At 39.3% G+C, this 22749-nt stretch overlaps 4 protein-coding genes across 6 annotated transcripts; 1 reads left to right on the top strand and 3 right to left on the bottom strand.

Moving 5' to 3' along the window:
* Window positions 1-314: 314 nt before the first annotated feature.
* ist1 (IST1 factor associated with ESCRT-III) lies at window positions 315-6578 on the bottom strand. Of its 3 annotated transcripts, none has more exons than XM_041033248.1 (10): window positions 6466-6578; window positions 5784-5887; window positions 5449-5629; window positions 5210-5297; window positions 5012-5095; window positions 4792-4902; window positions 4511-4699; window positions 3755-3856; window positions 3196-3241; window positions 315-2365 (listed from the first exon to the last, which is right to left on the bottom strand). In XM_041033248.1, the coding sequence occupies exons 2-10, from the start codon at window positions 5869-5871 to the stop codon at window positions 2199-2201; spliced, it is 1056 nt and encodes a 351-aa protein (XP_040889182.1). In that variant the 5' UTR covers window positions 5872-5887; window positions 6466-6578; the 3' UTR covers window positions 315-2198. The 3 variants fall into 3 exon arrangements, with proteins under 3 accessions (XP_040889182.1, XP_040889191.1, XP_040889201.1); XM_041033257.1 differs by having other exon boundaries at window positions 3196-3202; XM_041033267.1 differs by lacking the exon at window positions 3755-3856.
* Window positions 6579-7277: 699 nt separating this feature from the next.
* Window positions 7278-13669, bottom strand: mphosph10 (M-phase phosphoprotein 10 (U3 small nucleolar ribonucleoprotein)). Its single transcript, XM_041033236.1, has 11 exons — window positions 13560-13669; window positions 11660-12332; window positions 11386-11567; window positions 11127-11292; window positions 9832-9973; window positions 9618-9685; window positions 9386-9523; window positions 9196-9303; window positions 8741-8848; window positions 8420-8650; window positions 7278-7562 (listed from the first exon to the last, which is right to left on the bottom strand). Exons 1-11 carry the CDS (start codon window positions 13643-13645, stop codon window positions 7413-7415), a joined length of 2052 nt encoding a protein of 683 aa, XP_040889170.1. The 5' UTR covers window positions 13646-13669; the 3' UTR covers window positions 7278-7412.
* Window positions 13670-13703: 34 nt separating this feature from the next.
* On the top strand, window positions 13704-18080 carry mcee (methylmalonyl CoA epimerase). Its single transcript, XM_041033293.1, has 3 exons — window positions 13704-13766; window positions 14514-14854; window positions 16108-18080. Exons 1-3 carry the CDS (start codon window positions 13739-13741, stop codon window positions 16258-16260), a joined length of 522 nt encoding a protein of 173 aa, XP_040889227.1. The 5' UTR covers window positions 13704-13738; the 3' UTR covers window positions 16261-18080.
* fth1a (ferritin, heavy polypeptide 1a) lies at window positions 17881-21639 on the bottom strand. The gene is made up of 5 exons (XM_041033280.1): window positions 21344-21639; window positions 20590-20695; window positions 19337-19483; window positions 18866-18991; window positions 17881-18346 (listed from the first exon to the last, which is right to left on the bottom strand). Exons 2-5 carry the CDS (start codon window positions 20689-20691, stop codon window positions 18188-18190), a joined length of 534 nt encoding a protein of 177 aa, XP_040889214.1. The 5' UTR covers window positions 20692-20695; window positions 21344-21639; the 3' UTR covers window positions 17881-18187.
* Window positions 21640-22749: the final 1110 nt, after the last annotated feature.

Raw genomic sequence — 22749 nt, 5'->3', positions numbered from 1 at the left:
CCACTCCTGGACTCATTCCTCACACTCAGTTACACTGTTGAGTAGGTAAATTGTATTTCAATGCAGGACTGTCAAAACAGCTATGAAGAACAGATTCCTTCAATCTGAAATAAGAAAAACTAAACAACAAGGATATATATATAATCCACTTCACCTATAAATAAATATTTGTTGTAGGTCACTGCTCCTCCGCATCTACAGCTTCAGGAATGGTTCCTTTACCTTTACACTGAGGACCCCTGCTGGTTACCATTTGACATTGCAAAGCAGAAGAAGTGAACAGTAAGAGTAATAGTGTAAAAACCTTACCAGTGTCCAGTTCCAAATAATATTTTATTAAACTGGTATTTTAGTATACAGTGGAAAAAAATCTGTTTCTTTTTTTTTCAACAAGACACCATTTTGTGTCTCAAAGTTTAGCATGAAAGAACAGTGCAACATAGAAAAGACAGTGAGCAGATCACAGTTCTGTAGTGTTGGTAATATCTCTACTTTCTCAAACTCATGTAAAACCCATAAATAAACTTTTGTCTGTCAACCAGCTGGAAAGCTTTTCAATGTGCTTTCCAGAAACTGCTGAATCATTTTATTCAAGGCCACCGTTCATTTGCCACGCAAGCAGAACTTGGTGTGGTTAGGTTGCAGCAACGCGTCATGTCTGCACAACAGAGGTCTCTCACTCCCATTTCTCCACAGGAAAAAGAAACCTCTATTGCCAGTACAGATATTTTTTTTTATCCAATATGCAAACTTTAACTCAACAGATTTTAGAGGATTGTTTTATGGTTAAAGCAAATAAAGCAAAGTATAATTTTAACAACTGAGACTCAACACAGCTAACGTATTCAGTCTTCATAGATAACAAATGCATAATCCTACAACATACTGGAAAGGCCTCTGATGAAAAATGGTAACTAAGGCAAATGCAGTGGCGCACATACAATTAAAGACACATGCACACACGAGCACAGAGGACAACACAAACTTATTACTCTGGGGTCAATATTTGCATTGTATCAGTCAAATTAGTCTGTCATGTGATTGCTTTTGTCTGCACAAATTTTGTTTTGCAAATGAAGTACTTCAAAGATAAGAAAGTGTAGTTATTTGGTAAAACTGACATTCAAAAGGGCAAAAAAACCTTTATTTGGAGATAGTGTATATAAAACAGATTTGTCAAATATTTAACACCTCCCTACTACCAAACTCTTTTTGCTGTACAGTTAAATCATTCGTGTTAATAGGTCTATCTATATAATTGTAAATGTTTTATATTACAGATGTCAATACACTGTTATATCACTTTACATCTGTGCCCCATCACCCCTGACAGATGAAGAGAACAGGTTTAACATGCGTCACCATGAGCTTTTCCTGGAAGACTCATACTCCCATTTTTCTGATGTAAATAATAAAGTTTGACAAGCTCACTGCGCATGCAGTGTTTGAAAAACGTCTTTTCCACTGTGACAAAACAGCGTGACTGTGCAAGACAATGAAAATATGGCTTCTATCTGTCCTGACAACTTTATGAAAAAAAAAAATGCTGGCTTGTATTGTAGCCTTGCCATGGAAACAATCTGTAGGCTTTGTTCATGTGAATGCCAGCTCTCCAACAAACCGGGTTGGCCAGTCGGGCTTGTTTGACTAGTCTGAGACAGGACTGAGTGACACAGTGGCAAAGATCGCAGGGACACTACATGTGCAAAGTAGAATCAAGGCATGTGTTGTAAGTGTTAGTCAGAGCCAAAACCCCGGGAAGAGCAACAATTAAAATCTAGGATTGATTATATAATATATAACGCAGACAAATGGGAAAAGTTAAAAGTCGGTGTGATCTAAAATGAGAAGGAGTGAACAGGGGTCAACACCAACATGATTGTAAGCTTTTATATTATGTGTTGTATAGAAAGAAATTAACTGGTACTGCAAACAGAAATTAGATTTCTGATAACTGACAAGGTTGAGTGAGAAACCACCCCCTCAGTAAGCTGGTCATATCTATATAAATGAGGTAAGAATATACGTATGTTTAATATCTGTGTAAGATTACGTCACTGTGGAAGGGGGGGGGGGGGGACTATTCAAATCTGATACAGAGCCTTGAACATTTTCTATTTCCTGTTCTGAGCTGTGTAGGTGACGACACAGTGTAGGTGTGTGTGTGTGTGTGTGTGTCTGAACCAGGGAGATAGCAATTAAGTCTTCTTCTTCAGCTCCTCAAACCGCCGTGTTAAATCATCAAAGTCGATGTCATCCGAGGTGGTGGTGTTTCCGCCAAAGGAGGATGTGGGGAGTGTGTCAGGAACAGAGGGGAGTTCTGGGAGAGCGTTGTTGTCATACAGCTGAGGTGAAGGCCCAGGACCTGGAGAGTAATATATGATTATAAAAAAAAAAGAAAGTAAGAAAGTAGTGAGTTCCTCACAAGCGATGGGGAATAAAGGCTTTACAGGTGTTGACAAAAATTCTAAACAGCACATAACAGAAAGTCAGAAAGCAGAACTACCCGACAAAAAATGTCAATAAAGTTGGTTCCATGAGAGACCTGGGGGATAATTTCAATAGATAAATGATAAACGATAAAGAAGATAAATGAAGTGATATCCTATGTGTTTCTTCTTGCCACAAAACCTTAAAAAAAGGACCAAAACCAACAATGAATTCATCCTTAGTATTGCCTGTGATGCCAGAAGCTGATATTTCTCTGTGCCACAGACCTCCAGTGTTGTCCAAAAACTATTAAAAACAATAAACCACAGTTGTACTGGGTGACGTGCCTTCATTATGATAAACATGGGCAAAGTAGTTTATTTTTGAATCAATACCACATACACTGTCCTGCTGCAGTAAGTACTTACCACAGAACCAAATTTGCTTGTGAATATAGAATATACTGATAAAGAAATAATGATACCATTGCTGTTATGCAGTTGACATTTGATATAAACTGCAATACCCAGCTGGTAAAGGAAGTTGTTTGGCGGTTTTTAAAAATACAACTATTAATCTGTGACCCATTTTTAAAGACTTGCATCTTCAGAGTGAAACCCTAGACAGGATAGAGAAATCGGTAAGTGCTGTAAGACAGACCAATGCACTAGTTAGTTCTGGTCTTTAGATTTGTTGACAACAACAAAAATATAGAATATCACCAGCCTCATCTGTAAATTGTTGGTGACTGTTGGCAGAACTCACCTACAGCCTGGGAGGGAACAGAAGGTTTGTCAGTTAGGTCATCAATCTGAAACACAGAGAACGCGTGTCAGGAATCATGTCGTTGACATAATGAAATAATAATATATAATATTATATGTGTTAGTATTGAGAAAGAATTAACATTTAAGTTCAGTGATGCAGAAGTAAACAAAAACAGAAATAAAATAAAAGGGGAAACTGCAGGGGATATTTGAGAGACCATCACCTCGAGCATGTGACACAAAACAGATTTTAGGACTTAAGTAGCCTAAGCTTTCTCCAAAATGCATTTAACATACATTTCTCATATCTTCATTTCAATCCCACTCAGAGCAACTGATCAAGTTAGTAGTTAGCATAATAATTAGCATTTCATAATTCCATGCGGATGAAGCAGAATCTTGGCCTACGCTGAGAAATAGTGTTAAGGCGTAGACGACAGGCAAAACTGCAAGTAAGCTGAATGAACTGCTCTTCCCTGAGTGGTGCCCTGCCCTGTCCGTCTGTCCATCTGTGGGAACAGGAAGGGGGCATGGATGGGAAGGGTTCAGTCACTTACAGACTCGTATGTGGGGGGAGAAGTGGGCAGCTGAGGGGGCTGCCCTCCTCCCATGGGGTGCTGGAAGTTGTTGTAGGTTCCAATGGGAGCATTAAACGCTTCCTGGAGGAAAATGACAGTCAAGTACAAGTCTGAGAGAGTCAGCTGACTACTGTGAATTCATTTAAAGTAAGAATAATAAACTACAACTGTTTTCGGACCATACATCACATTTTGAGTGCAATGATCACTGTTTAAACTTCATCTCTCTCACATCACCATACAGTCGTAACATGACGATAACATTCTTCATTGTGATCATCAGCAATGGTTGTGAACGACCTCAAGAGTTTAAAAAGTGGGCCCTAACATTCAGTTTACTTCAGAATAAAAACATTCTGTGTTTTGTTAAAGGGTGTGTTAATTCAAATCACAAGAATATAAATCACTGAGAATAATCCACAGATCTCTCTGCAGGCAGCTTTTGTTGGAAACGGTTACAGGAGAAATGACCAAGAACTGCCCACAATGATGTCTGAGGGCTACTCTGGGTGACCTGGACATTATTGGTATGTACAATATTATCTTGATCATATTGTACATACCAATAATTCTGAGGAAGGTAACTGCACTCCATGTTTGATTAATGTGATGATATATACTGCGATTGAAGATTTCATACATGTTGCCCACTCCTTTTGTAGTCTAATCTTTTCATCACAAGCATAATTCAAAACAAAGTCATAAAGAATAGGGTCTTCAAAAAGAATTCCTTACGCCTCCTTTGGGAGGTGGGTAGTTGAATGCTGTTGGCATAGGCATGGGCATGGGCATGGGCATTGGCATAGGCATAGCAGCGGCAGGAGGCACACTGAAACCTCCGCCCCCTCCTCCTCCTCCTCCTCCAGATTTCTTGTCAGTGTCCACATCAATCAGGTCTGCCTCTTCTCCAGGACTCACCTCAGGCTGTCCGGAAACAGGAGTGGATGAGCGGTAAATTAACAGAAAGCATGACTTCATCTTTCATACCAAGTGATAACTTATTCTGATATGCTCACCCGGACCATGGCGTCAGGTTCATACGGCACATTATAGTTCTTAGCGATCTCTATCAGGTAGCGCTCCACCAGGATCTTGGGTGGGGCCTCCACACTCAGTTTGTGCATCAACTATGAACACAAGAAACATCTGATTAGATGCCGCTAAAAAGTTTCCAGACTAAAGGTTCATGCATTCTTGAACAGACTCGTGGGCAGTCATCAGAAAAAAATTCCCTACCCTATCGTTGACTGTGCCAATCTGGTTTGTCCTGCACAGCTTGCCGTACTCCTTGCTATATTTTGCACACAGCTGTTCAGATACCTGAAAGAAGCATTAGGAATAAGACTGTCACGGCTGGTCTAATAGGGATAAAGGAACTTGTTCAATATTGCTAGCAATGTTGCCAACACTCTGTTATATTTAGGTAGTACTTACAATTTTTAGCTCAGACACCTCTGACTGAAGACGAGGCGCAGCCCAGATGAGGGTGGACACTGCCTCTTGTAAACCTGGATCCAGTTCCCTATTTGGAAAAACAGGAAACAGATTAACAAGGCTGAGCATTAGAACAGGCAGAGAGTTAATAGTGTGTGTAAATGTAAAAGCCCCATGCTCCCCAGAGCCAATAATTTATGTTCACGGTGCATCAGTATGTTGAGTACTTCAGTACTCACTTCATGGACTGAATAAGGCCAAAGCGGGCCAACAGCAGGTCACAGTAAAGCTCCAGGATCTCCATGGCTTCCACCAGATAGTCCTCTCTGATAATGTGCTCCACACGGATCCGTGCCCGCTCATCCTTTCCTGATGACAGGTAATCGGCAATCTCCTTCCTTGCCTTTTGAGCGAGCTCAGCTTCATTTTAAATTTGTGAATGGGAGTGGGAAAAAGGTAAACTGTCATTACAGGGAGGAACGGAAAATGAAACACACTTCGTCTTGAAAACAAGAACCCACTGATTCCATATCAGATGTAAGAGACCAGTATTTTTACTCAGCCCAGGACTCACTTTTCTTTTTTTCAAGGAGTTTGAGTCGGTTGATGACCAGCCGGAGATTCACTCTTAACCTCTCTGCTTTGAATCCTCCTCCCAGCATGATGATGATGTACTATCTGTGAAGAGAAGCGCATGCGAGTAGTAGGAGCATATAAACTGAAACCAGCCTACAGAATCCCTCTAACCTCACCCCCACCTCTGATCCAGTGAGTCACTTAATCATGTGAGCATGACCAACCCATCGGAGCAGAATGATTCCGCAGATTTACTCCAAACAAATACAACACACGGGCACATAAACACAGCGAAATCATGAAGTTAGCTCGCTAACGAAAACTACCTAGCATTAAAACTGTTAGCTTTAGCCTGACGCGACAGACAGCTAACGAGGCTACCGAAGTCGTGCTACTTTAAACGTTACCATCTAACCTATTTTATTTCTCGTTTGTTCATCTGTATACTCAACCATAATATCAGAGACACGTTTACAAACCCAAACCTGTGTCTGAGCTGTCAAACCCGGTTGTTAGCTAGCCTGTGCTTTGTTAGCAGTCCTCCGTTCTGTCATCGCTTGCGTTAGCTAGCTAAACTCGAGCAAAATTAAAAACAAACCGGTTAAACGCGTGCAAGCAGTTTGAAAAAGAAATTGGTAATTTCAAAGCGATCGACAGTTGACAAAGTGACATTAACTTACCGGTGAATATCGATCAAGCGTATACACACACCACACCAACTTATTTGGGTTTCTTGTGTTTCGTCGCTTCGCTCACTTCCGTGATGATCTTCAGTGACGTAATGGGAATTTTCTCTCGGGGGTGGGGCCTTCACTTCGCGTCAACACAGGTGTGATCAGGTACGTTTGAATACTACTAAAATGTTTGCGGTAGTACTTATTATAATTTATAATACTACATTTTGTTTCTACTTTTACATCCTTAAATTGTATTCTTCCATCACTGTTAGCTGTTGCAAGCAACGTTAGACAGTGAGAGAAACCATTCTTTCACTTTCTGTTCTTATACTCAGTACATTTTATTGTACCCAATATTTTCTGTATATATATTTAACTATGACTTTCTCAATTTGACTGAGGCATGGCAGAAATAAAATACTGTTGGAGTATTATTACCTTCTTCCATCTCTGACGGGGCAAAATTATACCTGTACCAGATTAAAGTATTTCAAACCTAAAATCACTTGTCAAAACTTCATGTCACACAGGTTATCTCAAGTCTGTATTTGATGCTGATGTTCAGTGGATTACTTTCATATCCACGCAAAAGGGACTGTTACTGAGCAGCATAATACACCTTCATTTATCTTATGTGATCATTTGTTATGATTCTCTAATGAGGCAAAATATTATAGTGTTATAAACAATGGTGGGTCTTCAGACAGGAACTGTACATTCATCTTTCCACAACGGAAAATGCAGATATTTTTATGTGACTGAACATTAATTATTACAGTTGAAAAAAACTCAATTACCAAACAAACACAAACACGTCTGAGCACTTGATTTATTGTAATGAAAATGGAAACATTTTACAAGGACGTTCAGATTTCATATATTTCTGCTTTCTCATAAAAAAGAATCTGTACAATAAAAAGCTGATCTTACACATCAAACCATCACAGTTATTATAATTTGAGTTTGCTGACAGAAACTTCTTTATGCTTCTTCTTCTTTGAAGACTGGCCCTTGTCACTTTTGATCTGACTTTTGACCTGGTCCTGCAGCTGAGAAAAGAAGGCTTGAGAGGATCGCAGAGCCTTGTCCTTTCCCTCATCCTGAAACAGAGAAACACCAAGTTAGTTCCGTCACTTCAGGAACATGCACAATAATGTTTATTTTGGCACTAAAAGGTGTGATGTGCCTGGGTAGTGGAAGCAGACTCCTGAGTAATCAGTCTGACAACTTAAAATAGATGGCCTAGTTTGTGATAGCAACATGCAGCTAAGCACCCCAGTTGATCCTGGACACAGTTCCAATTCAAATGACTGCTCTAACTAACTTCTGTTCTCTGATTCATCTAAGCTTTTTGTTGATTTAGTCAGGGGTGGAAGAAGTACTCAAACCTACATAATAGTAGTATACAAATAAACCTAACCAGTATACAAATAAAGGCTGATTGATTGATTGAGTAGTAATACCACAGTGTGAAATGTACTAAATTACAAGTGCAAAGTGAAAATCTTCGGAAGCTAAATTTAACTATTTTATATACTTTTGGATGGTCAGATCTGTAAAAATACCTCATATTTTATTGCATTCATTTTTTCATTCATTCAGGTTTTGTGTGTAAAATTTTAATAAGAACCATAGTCACTTGTTGACTATGATTGTCAAATGTGAAACAAAAAGTACAATACTTCCTCTGACATGTATTGAAGTATAAAGTGACATTCAATGGAATAACTCAAAGTACCTTAAAAAACTTTTTCCATCATTATTTTATAAATAAAATCCAGTGTGGGATTTGGTTCACAGTGTTCATATCATCACAGTTGTCCAGTTTATATTTTCTAACTCAAAATGCTGACAAATGAAAATTTTGAACAGGCTAATACTGATTACCTATAAATACAGGCCCTGAACACATTTTGACCGGAGCAATGCGAGAAACATCATGAGAGAAAACACTCACCTTGAGTACTGTAGCTTTGCCTCCTTTTGTGAGTTTCTTGAGGTTTTCTGTGACTTCAGCCTTTGACGGCTTTTTGTTCTCTCCAGTTTTACTGGCCTCTTTAAGTTTCTGTTTCCTTTCTTTCTCCTTGATCTTTAAACGCTTCACCTTCTTCTTGTGGCGTCTCTCGCGCTTCTTGTCTGTTGACGTCTTCTCACCGTTACCCATTATATCTCCTGCTTTGTTCTTCTCCTTTGGTTAGAGGAGAGTAGTTTTAGACACACAGTGTAAATAAATATACCAAGATCAAAATTAATGTTTGAACATGGATGGATGACAAACCTTGATTTCTTCTGGTGCAAGCAGTGTTGCATTGCTAGCGCTGACTGGAGCCACCTCCTCCATTGTAATGGATGGCAAGTTAGACACCACTTTGACCTCAGGAACAGGCTGTGGACAAAAGGCAACATGAAAGCGGTTTTCAATGACAGCACTTTTATACAGCACGTTTATACAAAGATGTACTTAATTTCCATTTTTATGCACTTGCTGTATTTAAAGATAGCATGTTTTGTTTTTTAAACGACAGCATGTTATATATTTATGGCTAAAAACTTATTAATACAATAAGAATCACAGATTATGTCACTAACCAGAGGGTGTAGGGTAAATATCCTACACAAGAGGTTTTTGCCAGATAAGCCTATGATTTCTGGTGACAGTAACTTCTTTATCTTTCAAAAGACCAGTCAGAATCAGTATTTTAACACCATTTGGTGCTGTCAGGCAAAACTTACCGGTTTAGGTGTGAAGTGGAAGTTGGAGAGAGCGTCCAACTTTAGGAAGAGTGTGTCCATAAGCTTTTGAATTTCCACATGGGCTGTGTTCTCCTCCTCTGTCTTTTGCTAAAATAAGAAAAAAAATGAATGCAGCGAAGGTTCATATGTGTTGAAGTAGAGGTGAAAACAAGATTAAAAAAAGTCAAACCTGAGTCTGCTTGAGGTATTCTTGCTCATAGATTTCTGCTAGACTCTGTTTGCTCTTCTCATGGTCCAACGTTAGCCTCTTCTTGTACTCAAACACCTCCTCTTTGGGTTTCTCCTTGCGGACCACATCATCAAACGCCTTTTGGAAACACAAGTGAAAGGCACTATGTTATTTTCAGGCAACATAAAATAGTTTTTTCAGACAATTTAAAACCCAAGTTACTGTGACTAACCTGGTCTTTAATTCTCTGTTTGATGATGTCTTCAAGCTGTAGTGTGGTTTCCTCTGTGATAGAAGGGGCTAAAAGGGCGCAGATAAAATCACCAAAAAAACTTCAATGAAACACTATATGCATGGCACAGGGGTGAATAATTATATAAATCCAAAATAACATAAAGTAATTTGCCAACATACGAATGCAACACACAAACACAGGAGTCACTCACCCATCCTGGATGTCTGCTCAAACTCCACATCTTCCTCCAGCATGCTGTTCTCTGGACGAGTCTGCGCTGTCACCTCTCCAGACAACTGCCAGGGCTTCTCTGCAAGAGCTGCTTTCTCCAACTCCTCGATCTTTTGTGACATCTGCAGGTAAGAAAAACAATAGGATGTAATAATTACTATTAGCAGGTGTTCAGATGGAGATCAGCCTTGTGCACATACAACATAAGGGGTTGCACTGGTGGGAGATGTTTCAAGTACCGCTGAGTCACGAAAAAGTTGTGATTTGAGTAAAGTCCAGTTTGAGTAAAAAATTTCTGAATTTGAAGGATCCGCAAGCCCATTTCAAACATGTATATTATTATGTTAATGTGATGGCAATTTAACATATTGGTCTCATAATAAGCACCCTGGTCACTTTTACATAAAAGTCACAACGGTATTCTTACTAGTTCAGACCTAGTAACATTTCCATATCACCTTCAACACGGCACAAGTCTGAACAGAACTAAGATGAAGACTGCAGCAAGGTTAAACAGCATGGAGAGAGAGAAATAGTTGTATTGTACTGCCCTCTAGGCGCACTGCAATCTACTATTTCAATCATTATCTCAGATCACTTTAAGAAACCAGGGAACATTGTCAAAGAGCCAATTCTGAATTGCTGAGGAGATTCTACTCACATCAGATCAGTCTATTAAAACAGAAAACATTCTACTCTCTTTATACCACAACATACTTGACTCAGCGCTCCTTCATGCATCAGGTGCTGAATATCACGTGAGTGCACAGATCTGTAAATCTGTTGTTATATCTGAATGAAGCTTCTGATGCTGCACTGCAGCAGAAGTTGAGACTGGCTTGACTTTGGTTTTCTGCCCTCTGCTTTGGCACCACAATTGTCACCAGACTGGCCTCTATCAAACAAATGTCAGGGATGTGTTTTTCCACAGAACGCTAAGGTTGATCTGAACACAGCCTTCATCACAGGCTGACTGACTTACACTGATGAAGCAGCTATGGGCATTTAACACTGACAGAAACATGCCTCTAGCACAGAGTATCGGAAAAAATTAGGATTCAAATACTTGGCCATCTTCCTCTTATTCAGTGATGACATATTTCCTGATTGAAGCATGAATATCACATATATCATATCATTTTATTTAGTTGGAGTTCTTGTGCATCTGCATATTAAGACAAAATTAAACGCTGATGAATTAGAGAAGCATACCTTATTTGGATAAATAGAAAAAGTACTGGAAAATCTAATTAGTACTGCTTTAAACCTGGTTACCTTTTCTTGTCGTTTCTCAAATGATGACTTTGACTCAGACTTTGCTGAGCTTGAAGCTTTTCCTCCAAAAATGTCCTCCATGTCCTCTCCTTCGCTCTCCTCATCCCCAGAGAGGTTAAAGGTCACTTTCTTATGAGATGCTTTAGAGTGACTTCGCTCTTCATCCCTGGCAAAAAGTGGGCACAAACACAGAGGAATTAACCAAACATGCTTCTCCCACACATAATTTTACACGTTGCATAATATCAATCACACTTACTCATCGTCATCCTCCTCTTCACCATCATGATCATCATCTTCGTCATCTATTTCTTCTTCACCTTCCTCCTGGCTTTCATCCATGCTGTCATCTGCACCATCTGAATGGTCATCTGCTTTAGATGGTTCACTATCTACAGCATCAAAGAAGTCCTTGTACTTAAGATTCCTGGAGCTCTTTGCCTGTCAATATTAACAATAATTAATATATTTCCTGTCATCTGTATCATCAGAACACAGTAAGAAAAGGTGAGAATAAGTGATAAAATACATACAGTTTTTTTCCTTTGCTTTTTTGTAGACATGATCTGATCTAGGTCAAGATCATCATCCTCATCAGAGGGCACGTCCTGAAAATAGTCTATGGCATCTTCATCCTCATTCTCCTTTCCCTCTCGCTTGTCCATATCATCAAGAAACGACTCCATCTCTGACAGTTTGAAGAACTTATCATCAACCTCAGAAGGAACAACCTTTGTTTTGGAGGCATTGCTTCTGGTCTCTTTCTTCTGTTTCTCTCGCTTCTCCAGAGCATCCACGTCAAAATCTAAATCAGAGTCCTCATCTGTATAATCCTCTGCCCCATCTTCAGCCTCCACAGTCATTTTCTTAGACTGTCTGCGCGGTTGGTCTTCCTCCATTTCTTCTTCTTCTTCATCATCGACATTTTCATCATCAGTCTCTACCTCCGCCTCATCGCCATCCTCCTCCTCTACCAGCACCGTTAATGTCTCATCTGACAAAGCCTCATCTATGGCGCTTTTAAAGTGTTTCAGCACAGCATTGTTCTGCAGCTCCAGTTCCTGCCAGATCTGTTCTTCATCAAAGTTTTCCACCACCAGCTGTGCCAACAGGCTGCCTTTATAACCTGCAGACTCCTGAGCTTTGTGGAGGTCGTACAGAGTTTTAGTGAGAGAGGTGAAGTCTGATGCCACTCCATCCTGAAGGCTGCAAAGATAGAAACATATAATCAGTATGGCAAGTCTGGTGTATCGTCAGAAACAAGAAGGTATGTTTTATTTGTATTTTTCTAAAAGACGCCCATGGAGCAAGATAACTTTGCTTCCTTGCAGTTTGTTTTTACTAGTCTAAATCTATCAGGCAACACCTCTTTTAGAGTTCAAAAACACATACATTTTTCAAAGTGTATTAAAGAGTCTTACCCTATATTACACCACTAAATCTAGTCATCTATATGGTTTTGTGACTCGAGATAAACTTAAAATGTAGTGTCAAATCCTACATCTTTAATTTTTTTTACCATTTAAGTTTTGTTCTTTTATTGAACACAATAACATTTTGATGTATCAACAGCTGGTTGTCCTGCAATATCTCAGGGGTCACAAACACATAATCCTTACCTCATGCAGCATTTGATGGCACTGTACCTTATTCTAAGCATAGCTTTGTTAATGCAGTAAGATCAGTTGTCCCCTTTAATTATATACTGGACGCTCAGTCATGCCATGCCATGTTTAAAATCTAGTGAACTAACAGGAAGCCCAGGTGTAGATGCAGACTAGCTTAGTGTTCTGTAGCTGTTGAGGTCCTCACTGATAAAGAATATGAGGGATAACTGGGTTGCTTCTTTTCTAACCCCATGTAACTGTGGTTTTCAAATACTCATCTAAATAAACATAGTTACTATATTGTGCTCCTATAACATAGAACAAGTAGTGGAATGCAAGTAAGTACATTTACTCATTAACTGTACAATTTTGAGGTCCTTTGTACTTTATGCTTCTTTGTACTTCGACTCCGCCGCATTTAAGAAGGGAATATTGTACTTTTTAGACTGAACTACTATGAATAAACTGTACACCTTAACACGCACCAGTATTCATAATGTAACGGTGTTGCGGTGTGAGAATAATATACCGGTCACAGGTGACATTTAACTACAAAATTAGTACATTTACTTTGGCATTTAAGTACATTGCTGATATTGCCTATGTACTTTATTGTAGGATTTTGAGTGTATAACCTTTACTTATAACGGAGTATTTGGAATATTGGTACTTTTACGTGACTGAAGGAGCTCAATACTGAATTCGTGTTAGCTTTAGCTAGCGGTGAGCTAGCTGAACCTCTTCTGTTCAAACGCGCGTGAACGACGCTGCAACAACATTTAACCGCTTTTTCAACAACACAATCACGCAGACAGAAAACACTTGCCTCAGAAAGTTCTCTGGTTGTGCCGTGTTGTCATTTATTTTCTTCACACACTCCTCCAGCACACTCCACATATCTCCACTAGCCATCGTTTCCCCCACATGTGTGATCCGTGTCCGTGTCGCAGGTAAACAGGCTCACCGAGAAACTCTTCCGCTGCTGTTTGGTTCCGAGATACAAATATGGCGTCCGCCGTGCTGAAGGTTGCAGGTTGGTTTGTGTAAATAATGATCTAACCACCAAGCGCATGACTTTTTGTACTATATTCGTCCTCCGATTTATTGTAAAATCTCAAACAAGACTGCAGCGTTGTTGAACATAAGCTGTTTTACTCTTCTGTCTCACGTTCACGTTACATCACGAGTTCTCGCAGCGTTTGGGTACATGGCACTTTTCGTGTTTTGTGTAAAAAAAAAAGTAACTGGATTTCTTTTATAAGATAACTAAACAGCTTGTTCAGTTTGACTCTGTCTTGATCATAGTCATGTTTATTTATTCACCAGTGTACAAATGATTTCTTGAACTCAGATCAGAATTAATAAAACTAAAAATATTCACTGAAATAGAAATGTTAACCGATGTCAGTGCTGTACTTTTCCAAAAACGTAACTTTCTAGTAAGTGTATGAACCTCATGTATGTGTATCAGTCATTAAACCAATGCTCTGCAGCCAAACGGTATTTAAGCACACAGACAGTTTCCAAAGATACCAACTACATCTGGATATGTTCATTTGATGGAGTGATGCAGCCATATAAACATCATGTCTGTAAACATCATAAAGCTTAATTGAAGCACTGGAAGTTGGTACATAAGAAACTGATAATGTCAGACAGTGTGGACAAAGAGGAATTTTCCAACCAGTGGGGCAAAAATAATTAAAAATTCTAGTTTTAGGACTAATGTTCCAACGCAACAGCTCTAGCTGATCTTACTTTATTTTACTCTGTTACTCAGTTGCAGGTCTTTCCAGATGTTCTCGTCTCACACTCCTGAGGGCACATTCAACGACAGCGACCCTTCATCAGGGTGTCCCTGGATCACTGTGGAAGCTGGGAAGATTGAACCACATTGCCATTGCTGTCCCTGACATGGAGAAGGCCACAGCTCTGTATCGGGATGTGCTGGGGGCCACAGTGAGTGAAAAGGTGCCCCTGCCCGAGCATGGTGTCTACACAGTGTTTGTGGAGCTTGGCAACACCAAGCTGGAGCTGCTCCATCCTCTTGGGGAGAAGAGCCCGATAGCTGGCTTCTTACAGAAGAACAAATCTGGAGGGATGCACCACATTTGTCTTGAGGTGAGGAAACATTGACGCCATAGGGATTACAGTCAGCGGACATTTCATACACCTAGTCGGTTTTATGTGGAACCCACTTCTACCATCCGATCAGGCTGAATAGAACTTTCTCACTGCAGACATTATTTGTCATAGCAGGAAAAGCACAGCAGTAACTAATAACAATAACGATGGCTCTGTTTCTGTTTATGTGTGCAAGTGAGCCAGCATGAACAATAGGCCTATGTCACAGCCACAGACATTTTGCCTTGTCATACCCGGAAAGGCGCAGGTGTTAAATCATTGATGGCTCTGTTCTGCTCAAGTGTCCTGGTAAGCCACGAGGGTGTGACAGTGAGTCAGCATGCACAATACCAGGAGCCTGAAACCGAAGTAGATAAAAAGAATTCACCCGCCATTCATTTTTTATTTATGCCTGTGCTTTCTCTCCTGTGACATGTCAAAGTGTTTTCCGTCAGCAGGGCCAACTGCTGAGCCCTAATACCAGTGACACACCTGAATGGAATGTATGCATTATATTTTCATTATTAGTTACACCTGTCTTTGATGAGTTGAAATGTTTCAGTTATGGATGTTGGCAGTTTTACACTGAAGTCCAGTTTTTACTTTTTACCTGAAGACTTCCAGTGATGGCACATCTGTTGTGTAATAAGGAGTCTGAGTCTAATATTGGTGCGTTCGTTCCAGTTCTTATTGGGGTTCCTCATTGTTCAAGAGTTCAACAGACAGATCAACCAATGTCAGCAGAAAAGTCAAGGAATGTATGCAACATCCAATCAGCAGTAGAAAGGGTGTCAGTAATACATAGTTTGTCCACCAGAGAGCTCTGATGAGTTTGTGAACAGTGAAATGTCCCACAAGGTAGGTCTTAAAAAAAACAATGGTCTCAAAAAGCCAGTAACAGCTGGTATCTAATTTATTATTATTACAGTAAAGCTACTTAAAACATAACACACTGGTGGACAGAGGGTTGTGCATAAGTCCTCAATGCTCTTTGAGAATGTACTTGTGTTTGGGTAAGTGGAATGAAAGAGGTAGCTTAGTGTGCCATGTGTTTTTGTTGTGCCCTGTGTTGACACTTAAAGTTGCAAAGTTTAAACCTTAGCTGACTCACTCCTTAGTCTGTGTCATTCTTTGGACGCAAGTCGCAAACACAACACATGGGGATTTTTTTTCTGCATTTCACACATGTATATATCAAACTAAATGAAGTGATGAATGAATAATTGACAAAATGTGCTCCTGAGTTGTAGGTAGACAACATCAATGCTGCAATAGCCGACCTGAAAGCAAAGAACATCAGAACTCTGTCAGCAGAGCCCCGAATAGGTGCTCATGGGAAACCAGTGATGTTTCTTCATCCCAAAGACTGTGATGGTGTGCTGGTGGAGCTTGAAGAAGCATGAAGACCTCAGTCTGACAGGGACTATGGAAGCTGTTAATTCACATTTATGTATTCTACAGTCAGTTGTGACTATCACTACGATAACAAATGTTGATTTTGTAATACTCTTCCTTGTTGCCCTTAGGTTTTGATTGTCTCATTTCAGAAATGTGCCTCAAAGTTGTTCTTCCAGTTCTGTTTCAGTGCTGTTGTTGCTGGGAATAAATAATAGTGTGGTGTGTGTTTTGGCAAGAAGTGTAATTCCAATGAATGTTCAATGACTGTCCATTTACCTTTGAGTCCGAAGTCTAACTTCACTCCACTATCCTACTACACAACTGTAGTAGGATGACTGTATACGGTATCCAGTGTTCTGCAGGAACAAACTAATTTAAACACATTTTTGAAACATTTGCAATATCTAAAATCCTGTTCCAGTTCATGAATTTACATTAACTACCTAGAAAGGTAAGATATATTAAATGTTTTGGAATTTTATGCTGTAACATTATAAAATTTAAAGCTCTGCAACTCTTAAAAAAGTTTTCATTTCACTATATTGATGCAGATTTCAAAATGAAAAGAGCTGAATTGAATAAAATATATGTATTATATTTAATCTAGTATTTATAATACAATATTTTTTAACTTTCATAGACCAAGTTCCCTAATAGGATGGCACATTTGCTAAAAGTCTAGACATAGTTTCCTGTATATAAAAAAAATATGTATTTATTGTGGTTGAGTGTTAATAATATGTAATTTAAAACCATGTCAAAACACATTCTAACATTAGTACTGTTGGTTGTTGTCTTGTTAATCCTAGATCACTACTAGAGCATGTGACACTTGTACCAACCATAGATAGGCACAGCAACAACAGTCTGTCTCCCTGAAAGAAAACAAATGCCTGATTACAAAAGAGGGGAACTTGTGGTGACACAGGTCTATTAAATATTTCACTTACACTTCCCTAATTCATTTCTGAGTTGGAAATCCCTCAAGTACTTTGGTTTATATAAGCCTTCCAGAGCCAGAAAAACAACACTGAACATACTTTAACTTTAAAAACTAATCTTTGAAAGTATCAGTTGAAGGAGATCATAACAGTCTATGAAATACTCAAAAGCACAAAAGACCAATGGCAATTTGTTAATGTTTAAAGATGTGATAGTTTCTTCAAACTACTTATTTTCGATATTTGGTATATATTTTCTAGAGACCGCAAGCTCTGAGGAAAACAGTAATTATGTTCTTCACATTCAGATAAACATAGTGATTATTTTGTTGATGACCAGCCTGTAGAACCTCCTTCAACTAGCCAAAGTTTTTGCGCTCCATAAGTTTAAACACAACAACAGCTGTGTCTTCAGAAGCGTTTCATTTGTAAAGATATAAAACAAGCCCTAGAAACCCTTGGATTTATAAAGGAATTTTTGGGGGGCTTGAGGGACATTTAAATAAAGGTGTTACCTGACTACCTAGTTCTGTTTTTCTCTGGAAATGGAAGTGAAACAGACCGTTGGCACTATAATTACATCTCTTTGTAAAGCTCGATTTAGACCATTCAAATTACTTATGTTTTTTTTTGGTTTTTTTGGTTTTTTTTTACATTGAGACAGCAATAAAAAAATGAGACTTATCAGAATCCAGAGGGTTCAGTTTATTTGGTTTGATTAACAGCTCCTGGCATAGAACACAGCAAATACATAGTACTGATGTTGATGTAGCTGATAGCAGAGAGAAGTGTGAGATATAAGAGTGGGATTTGAATGTATTAGCTCTCAGAGTTTTAGTGTAATAAAGAGGAAATGGCAAAAACAACATGAGCATATAAGGTTTAAATGACTAACCACTACCATGCAGATGGCTTTGTATGTTGAAAATATTTGGAAGCAAGATACAAATATACATATATAGAAGCTTTTGTAAATGTGATCTGGAGGGATTTAGCTGCTTTCTTTGCCCAAGGTATGTTTGTCAAACAGGTATTCGGCCATGCCATTCTGAGGAGCCCCCATGCGGCGCAGGTTGGTCACCCAGTCTGCCAGTTCTTTGATGGACTTCACCTGCTCGTCCAGGTAGTGTGTCTCAATGAAATCACACAGCTGAAACAGAGAGTTGAATCAAATCAGAGCTGAAACACACACTCGCTGGAATGTAACTGAAAAAAAAAAAAACTAAACTAAAATGACATAACTCTGTTTTCTGTGTTGTTTTTAATGACCTGCTGAAATATTTAAAAACAAGCAAATGTTAGACATGAGTTGAACTGACAAGGGCTCACAGCCAGACACTTTTTTGATGATTCTATTGTGATGGCAGCACCAGTTAGCCTTGTTCTGCATTTAAACGAAACTTGTTCTGAATACGGGTGAAAACAAAAACTGAGATTAATTTGCTGTAAAACACCTCAGCTGTGCAGTAAAAACAACACATAGGCCACATCAAAGTCTGGCAGGTGTTTCCACATTCTGCAAAAAACAAAAAGGAAACCTACAGAATTTGCAACGACTTGCAATCTCTGTAGCTCTTAAGTACAGGTGTACATCCAGTGTGTGCTCAGATCTTATTATTTTTAAAATTCTATAATAAGCTAATACTGTGGGCCACGGTTTAATACTCACATGTGGGTCAGTGTGCTCAGAGCAGAGCTTGTGCAAGTCCAGCAGGGACTGGTTCACGCTCTTCTCAAGCTGCAGGGCACATTCAAGAGCCTCAACACCGCTGCCCCACTCATCCCTCTCGGGCTTCTGCAATAAAAATCAGGTGAGGAGAACAGTGAGACAATTATTAATGAGAGGAGGTCGGAGGCCAACGACCTGAACCAGACAGCAACCTTTCTGATTATTTCAAAGTTGGTTTGCAGTTTAACGTTTTACTCAAGCTCGGTGGGTTGTGTTTGCGTGTCCAAGAAAGATAAGCGGCACAGCACCCTCACACCCTCTATATCTTTTTGGCCTTTTGTTGCCCTCCCAACATGGGAGATTATGATAACCCAGAGCAAGAAATCTCACTTAAATGAGTGTTTTAAGTTAACGGCCATTAAACTACACATTCATTTTCACACAGCTACAACATCAAATTTGAGCTCATACCCTGATATCTTGTAGGAAGATCCTCCCCCCCCTCTGGTTCTGCAGTTTCATTAGCTTCTCAGCATGCTCACGCTCCTCATGTGACTGATGACGGAAGAACTTGGCAAAATTGTGCAATGCCTGATCATCCCGGTCAAAGTAGTATGCCTGTGAGGAGGAAAGAGGGGAATGTTGGTGTTTTTTAATGTAGCCATGTCCTTCAGATGAAACAAACAAAAAACAGTCCTGAAATAAGGTTGCAACATAGCACAAAAACAACTAGCTGCCAAGATTATTACACAGAGCAACAAAAACAGCCATGTGGGTGGAGTTTGCTATGCCAACATTCAGTGATAAAAAAAAAATATCTTCCAACACCTTTCTTCCAACCCAGTGTCACTGTGAAAACAGAGTGACAGTATTTGAATGTTTCAGTCCAGTCCAATTCAGAATCACATCTTAAAATGACTCTTAAATGTGCTATAGTGACCTTAAAGTACCGTGTTGCTTCCACTAAAGAGGTCACACTACCACTGCTACTATTTAAAAAAAAAAGGTCACTATTACAGTTAGTGTTCTTCACAGCAAAATATTAAAGGCCCACAGATACAAGGCAAATAAAATACAAAACATTTTAAAAAATATCTCAACTAAACAAAACATTTATATTTATTTAATATGATCCTTGTAATTTCTGGAAATTACCAGAAAGTAGTGTACATTCTTAAGGTATATAAACCCTTTTACATATACAGCTGTGCGTGGGATCGATAATTCAAGGCCGTGCTTTCAGTGAGGCACACTTTTAACAACAGGCAATGCACTCTCTGCCCTTTCTCTGTACATCATCTCAAAATGAACTTCAACCTTTGCTTTATTACTCAGCCACACAACATTCATTTCAAACACACGACATCAAACTGACACATAAAAACTCACTCACATGTTTAACAGCTTAATGTCGAAAAAAAAAAAAAGGCTGCAGTGATGATGGCTTTTATTTATGATGGCAGTAGGCTGCTTAACTACCCTCATCCAAACCTCCCACATGCATTTTCATTTATCTGAAGGATGTTGGCACACTGGCCACACACTGGAGGGTGCATGAGAATACACACCATATAACCCCACCTAACACAGAAGTTACATAACCACAATAAAGACAAATTAAACGGAATTAGAATCACTTCTCAGTAAGAATTACCAGCACAACTGTTACATACAGTTCCCTTTACAATGACCACTTCATTTGTATCATCATCAGTTCCTCTCACCATAGAAAGGTAGACGTAGGAGGCATACAGCTCCAGGTTGATCTGCCTGTTGATTGCAGCCTCGCAGTCCTGGTGGAAATTCTGTCTCACCTGGGAAGCCATGGTTCTGAAACACAGCAAACAAAATCCTTACTAAAAAAAAACAAGAACGTCACAAAATGATATAACACGTGCATAACATTAGGGATGACTGATTTAAAAAAAAAAAAAAATCACAAAGCTGAAACAATTAGTTGAAAAACCGATTAGTCAAATTTGGAGAAAATAGTATAGTATCTCATGCTGCACGCCATTTGATGACTTAGTATTACTGGGTTTGGCCAGGCTTCATTTTGTTGTGTAACGCCAGATCTTTTACTGAGATAAAAGCTAATTATTGCCAGACAGCCGTTTAATTTACAGTAGGTTTATTTACCAAGCGCATCACTATGTTACAGTTACGCCAAACATCGCATGAAGGTTTGAATTAAAGGACGCTTCAAGTTACGACTGTCAAACTACACATTTCATCTAGGTACTATTGTACTTAACAGGTGTTGTGAGGCATGACTGGCATTGAAGAGATTGCGCAGAGGTTGAAGAGCCAACTGCGCCAAGGCCACACTGGCGGCGCGGTATCGAGATAAACAACCGCCCCGCTACTACCAGCGGTTTTACTATGCTGAACATACACCAACACGAACACAGTTGCCGGCGTAGGTCCATCAACGACATGTAAACGATATACATATATGAAAAGACAAAAGCTTCTTACCAAATCTCAGGAGTAGGTGTTCTCGTGGTCGGAGGAGGTCGAAAAGCGGCTTGCGTTGTTAGCAAAACAAACAGTTAACTAGCTGTCAAGCTAAATGTGTTTAGATTTAGCTGATGTTTTAAGATCAATAAAATCTAATATGATGTCGTCGATGGAAATGTGAGTGATCTGAGCGATTAGTCCGGCCCCGTGGTGTGAGAAGACAGTTTGAAAGGTTGCCGTTCAAGCACTGTTGAAGCAGGTAACCTTCACTGTCCGCTAACGAGAGAATCAACTAAGCACCACGGCCTGAACGTCCGCAGACAAACGCTGAGTACGGGCAGTGACGTCACGGCGCGCGATGAGGGGGTAGGCACGGCGGCTGCGCAGTGAGCAGATCCTCCATTTATGTTTTTGTCTTAGTAATCGGGTGGGGTTTTCCACAATGGTGGAAACGTGTGGATTTACTCAGAGACCGTTTTGTGTTACTTGTGTACATCTGTTTTATGCTACTCTATACATCTACTTCCCCAGTGGTCCTGAAGAGTAACCCTTTTCCTAAACTTTCCAAAATTAAAAAAACAAAAACAAAAAAACGCCATTACAAGTAAAAGCACAGCATCTACTGTCCCACTTAAGTAAAAGTAAAAACGTATTATCAGTAAAATGTTCCTTAAGTACTAAAAGTAAAAGCCCTGTGCCTGATACATTATCAGAAATGACATGACTAACACTGATGCATCAGAGTGTAAGCAGAATTTTACAGCTGCTTGAGGTGGAGCTAATTTTAACTACTTAGTAGCTGGTAGTTTAGTCCAGCGGTTCCAAACCTATGAGTCAGGCCCCCGAGGAGTCACAAGAAAAATCTGTGACATTGTGAGGTGACTGATGAGAGAGGAATGAAGTTGGATTCATAAATTATAAGTGTTAGGTAAAATTGCTGACTACTCAGAGACAACAGAAACAAGGAGTCCCAAGCATACACATTTTGTGAGAGACCACAAGCCAAAATGTTTGAGAACTGTTTGAGTCTTTGACAGTATACTCTATTTTATAAGCTTATCATGTTTTTACATAGAATTTTAATCTCGAAAGTAACCTGCAACTACAGTTGTCAAATAAATGTAGTGTAGTGAAAAGTTCATTATTTCCCACTGAAAACTAATGGAGTAAAAGTATAGAGTAGCACGAAAAGGAAACACTCAAGTAAAGTACCTCAAAGTTCTACTTAAGTACAATACTTAAGTAAATACAGCCAACTTAGTAATATTCCACCTTGATCAGCTGCAACATGAAAATACTGCTTACATTTCAATACTTTTACATTTACATTTTGCTGGTAATACTTACATAAAACTCTGAATTCATGACTTTTACTTTTATTTGGAAAAACAGACATAAATAAGAAGGATTTATCATTTCATTTT

This window comes from Toxotes jaculatrix, chromosome 1, assembly GCF_017976425.1.
Source record: "Toxotes jaculatrix isolate fToxJac2 chromosome 1, fToxJac2.pri, whole genome shotgun sequence".
NCBI classification, from domain to species: Eukaryota; Metazoa; Chordata; class Actinopteri; family Toxotidae; genus Toxotes; species Toxotes jaculatrix.
This window is presented reverse-complemented; position numbering and strand designations above follow the sequence as displayed.

Bases quoted from the DNA above. Each gene is read 5' to 3' on its own strand.
- mcee (XM_041033293.1), top strand. From the start codon at position 13,739: ATGGCGTCCGCCGTGCTGAAGGTTGCAG. The intron at 13,767-14,513 runs GTTGGTTTGTGT...TCTGTTACTCAG, and splicing joins CGCCGTGCTGAAGGTTGCAG to TTGCAGGTCTTTCCAGATGT. The intron at 14,855-16,107 runs GTGAGGAAACAT...CCTGAGTTGTAG, and splicing joins TGCACCACATTTGTCTTGAG to GTAGACAACATCAATGCTGC.
- ist1 (XM_041033248.1), bottom strand. From the start codon at position 5,871: ATGCTGGGAGGAGGATTCAAAGCAGAGAGGTTAAGAGTGAATCTCCGG. The intron at 5,298-5,448 runs GTGAGTACTGAA...TTTTCCAAATAG, and splicing joins GGCCTTATTCAGTCCATGAA to GGAACTGGATCCAGGTTTAC. The intron at 2,366-3,195 runs GTGAGTTCTGCC...ATTACTCTCCAG, and splicing joins TGTTCCCTCCCAGGCTGTAG to GTCCTGGGCCTTCACCTCAG.
- fth1a (XM_041033280.1), bottom strand. From the start codon at position 20,691: ATGGCTTCCCAGGTGAGACAGAATTTCCACCAGGACTGCGAGGCTGCA. The intron at 18,992-19,336 runs GTATGAGCTCAA...TTTTTATTGCAG, and splicing joins TCTTCCTACAAGATATCAGG to AAGCCCGAGAGGGATGAGTG. The intron at 18,347-18,865 runs GTGAGTATTAAA...TCTCTGTTTCAG, and splicing joins CTGAGCACACTGACCCACAT to CTGTGTGATTTCATTGAGAC.
- mphosph10 (XM_041033236.1), bottom strand. From the start codon at position 13,645: ATGGCTAGTGGAGATATGTGGAGTGTGCTGGAGGAGTGTGTGAAGAAA. The intron at 8,849-9,195 runs GTAAGTTTTGCC...TTTTGTCCACAG, and splicing joins TCCACTTCACACCTAAACCG to CCTGTTCCTGAGGTCAAAGT. The intron at 7,563-8,419 runs GTGAGTGTTTTC...TCTCTGTTTCAG, and splicing joins GCAAAGCTACAGTACTCAAG to GATGAGGGAAAGGACAAGGC.